The sequence below is a fragment of the Lactuca sativa genome, chromosome 9 (genome assembly GCF_002870075.4).
Source record: "Lactuca sativa cultivar Salinas chromosome 9, Lsat_Salinas_v11, whole genome shotgun sequence".
NCBI lineage: Eukaryota > Viridiplantae > Streptophyta > Magnoliopsida > Asterales > Asteraceae > Lactuca > Lactuca sativa.
The window spans coordinates 101,504,259-101,507,188 of record NC_056631.2 but is presented as its reverse complement, the minus strand read 5'-3'; the positions used below and the strand labels follow the sequence as shown (position 1 = coordinate 101,507,188).

The following is a 2,930-nucleotide window of genomic DNA, read 5'->3' as shown; positions in this document are numbered from 1 at the left end:
TAGCCATCATTTCCTTAAAATAGGGCCTTGAGCCCAGAAATTGGGGTTTTGCTTGTCAGCCGTCACCACGTCGTGGCAAGTACGTTGCTACGACGTGACGCCTTTAATGAAAACACGCGTTTCCTGAAGAATGCCACGCCATGGACACCAAAAATCCTTATAATTCAAAGTGAAATAAGTAGTTGAAACAGAGCATTACATTAGATCTACGCTATCTTAGATCTACACCTATTTGACTGAAAACCTTCGTCATCGTCACCACCTATTCACTGGACTCGTAAATCGAAAGATAAAGTTTTTCAACTGAGGTCATCATCTTAGGGTTTCGAACGCCGTTGCCTTCATCGTCTTAGGGTTCCAATCTGAGGGTTGCAGTTCAACGTAGTGGGCTGGTGGTGGTACAAGAGGTGTTGGCGGTGACATATGAAGGTATCAGAGAGATAGAGAGATAGAGATAGAGAGAGAGAGAGAGAGAGAGAGAGAGAGAGACGTATGTGTGTGAGAGAGAAAGAGATGGTGAGAAGCGATGGTTTCCGATGGTAATGGATGACGGCTGGTGACCAGAAGTGACTGTAGTTGGAGGTGGTTTATAGCCAAAGGGGTTGCAACTTGGAACCTATTTAAATTGATGTTTTCTTATCTAAAAATTATAATTAATAAAAAATAATAGATAAGTTATAAACATTTGAAAAATAAATGAAAAAGTAAAAGAAAAAGGCAAGATAGTCATATTTTATTTTATATCTGTAAGGGACGTAACCTGCACCTTTTAATGATACGAGAGACAGTTCAAATTAATTTTTAAAAATATGGACTAAACATGCATTGCACGAATGACGATTGATTTAATTTACCAGAAAATTTATATCAATTTTGATGATTTAGCAAATTTTTTACTATTACAAATAAAAACATAAATTTGTTTTATTTATTAATTTTTTTACCAGAAAATTTATATCAATTTTGATGATTTAGCTAAGTTTTTATTATTTGTTGAAAAGAAAAACATTATTTTATTTTATTTATTAAATTTTTACAAGAAAATTTATATCTTATTTAGCTAATTTTTTTTACTATTTGTTGAAAAGACAAACATAATTTTATTTTATTTATTATTATTTTTTGAAATATACATTTGTGTCACCTAGTTTTATTCGTTAGGTTTTATTTGGAACTACCAACCCCGGAAGCGGGTACCCACCAATATAAACAAAGTCTAAAATGCGCCGCAGGTCCACTATTCTACACCGTCTTCCTCCACAACTCCGTCAACAATAACTCCAAGCCGCCCCTCCCTCCCAAACCGGTTTCTCTTCCGCATAAAATTTGGGATCTATAATCGCAGCCATGTCCGACGCTGCACGATTAGTAGCAATTTCACCTCTTCAATCACTAAAATCACCATATCCTCCATCTAATCGTGTTGTGTTTTCAAGTTGCGGATCTTCGAGATTCGTTTCAGATTTATGTGATAGTTTGAAGAGACAAGGTAATGTAGATGGAGGACGTGTGAAAGCGATAACTAATTCGAGTCAACAAGGATCGATTCAAGGCCTTGATACTTCTTCCCCTGTTTCAATCGAGCTCAAACCTATCTTAAATGAAACCCAATTCGATCGCATGATTGCTGAGGCTGAACAGCTCGATGAATCTGTCGTGATTTTATGGTATGTTTATTGCTTTGAATCGAGTTTATTTCTCTTCACTGTTTCTGTAATTGATGAACTATTTTTTATGATTCTGAAACAATCTGTACCAAATAAAATCCCAACATTTGTTTTCTGATTCGAACTACTCAAATGAATTCAAGTTTGGTAAAGTTACTTCCACCATCAATGATCATTACAAATCCAATTTCATCAAGCCTTCTTAATCTCTGGAACCATTTCATTGTATTTCCAAAGATTTCTGTTCATTAACCATATTGATTGTTGAAGAAGCTTTAAGTTGAATGATTTGTAGGATGGCAAAATGGTGTAGAAAATGCATATACTTGAAACCAAAATTGGAAAAACTGGCAGCTGATTATCACCCAAGGTAAAGTACACACCTTTTTACTCAAGTATTTGTTTCTCTGACATTTTAGCTTCATATTTCTGATATTTATGTCTTTTTGTGAAAAAAAAAACAGAGTAAAATTTTACTGTATTGATGTCAACAATGTCCCTTATAAGCTTGTGGTTCGTGCTGGAGTCACGGTAAGTCTAATAAAATTTAGTCTCGTTTAAAAATATGGAACGGAATATAAAAAGACATAAATACCCTTATCATCATCGTAAATAAACCTGACACCTAACTTGTTTGATTTCATGATGGTGCTCCTCAAATTATGTAGAAAATGCCAACAATACAGGTACATAGAATAATTTGGTATTAAATTTATAAAATTTGTGTAAAGTTAATAGATTTTTGATATTATGATATTTACAGCTTTGGAAGGATAGCAAGAAACATGGAGAGGTGATTGGAGGTCACAAAGCGTATTTGGTTGTTAGTGAGGTTCGTGATATGATAGAGGGCGAGGATGAATCCTAATTTTTTTTTTCTTGTTTTTTTATTTTTATTTTTATTGTTGTAGACATGTAGAATAGAAAGAAGACAATTTGTTATTTGTGATTGTTTATATTTGTATAGGCATGAGTGAATAATCAATAAAAGCCATTTTTGTCAATTTTTTTTTTTTTTTTTTTGTGTGTTTTATAAATTTGGTATACACCATCAATTCTAGATACAAAGATACCAGCTGACCTCACTCTAAAAGGTTGAGGGTTTGAACCTGTTGGGAACATAAATTGATTTAAGAAGTAGTTTAACACTAGATTTATAGGTGTATTTTAACTTTTAAAAAAAAATGATGAAATGATAAAATTGTCATTTTATTTTAATTATGACGGTTTGTTTTACAATAAAAGATACATGCTCTTTCCTAA

At 33.1% G+C, this 2,930-nt stretch overlaps 1 protein-coding gene across 1 annotated transcript; it reads left to right on the top strand.

Moving 5' to 3' along the window:
* The first annotated feature begins 1,146 nt into the window (after window positions 1-1,146).
* LOC111915055 (thioredoxin-like 3-2, chloroplastic) lies at window positions 1,147-2,671 on the top strand. The gene is made up of 5 exons (XM_023910759.3): window positions 1,147-1,667; window positions 1,963-2,037; window positions 2,132-2,198; window positions 2,336-2,353; window positions 2,431-2,671. The coding sequence occupies exons 1-5, from the start codon at window positions 1,348-1,350 to the stop codon at window positions 2,533-2,535; spliced, it is 585 nt and encodes a 194-aa protein (XP_023766527.1). The 5' UTR covers window positions 1,147-1,347; the 3' UTR covers window positions 2,536-2,671.
* Window positions 2,672-2,930: the final 259 nt, after the last annotated feature.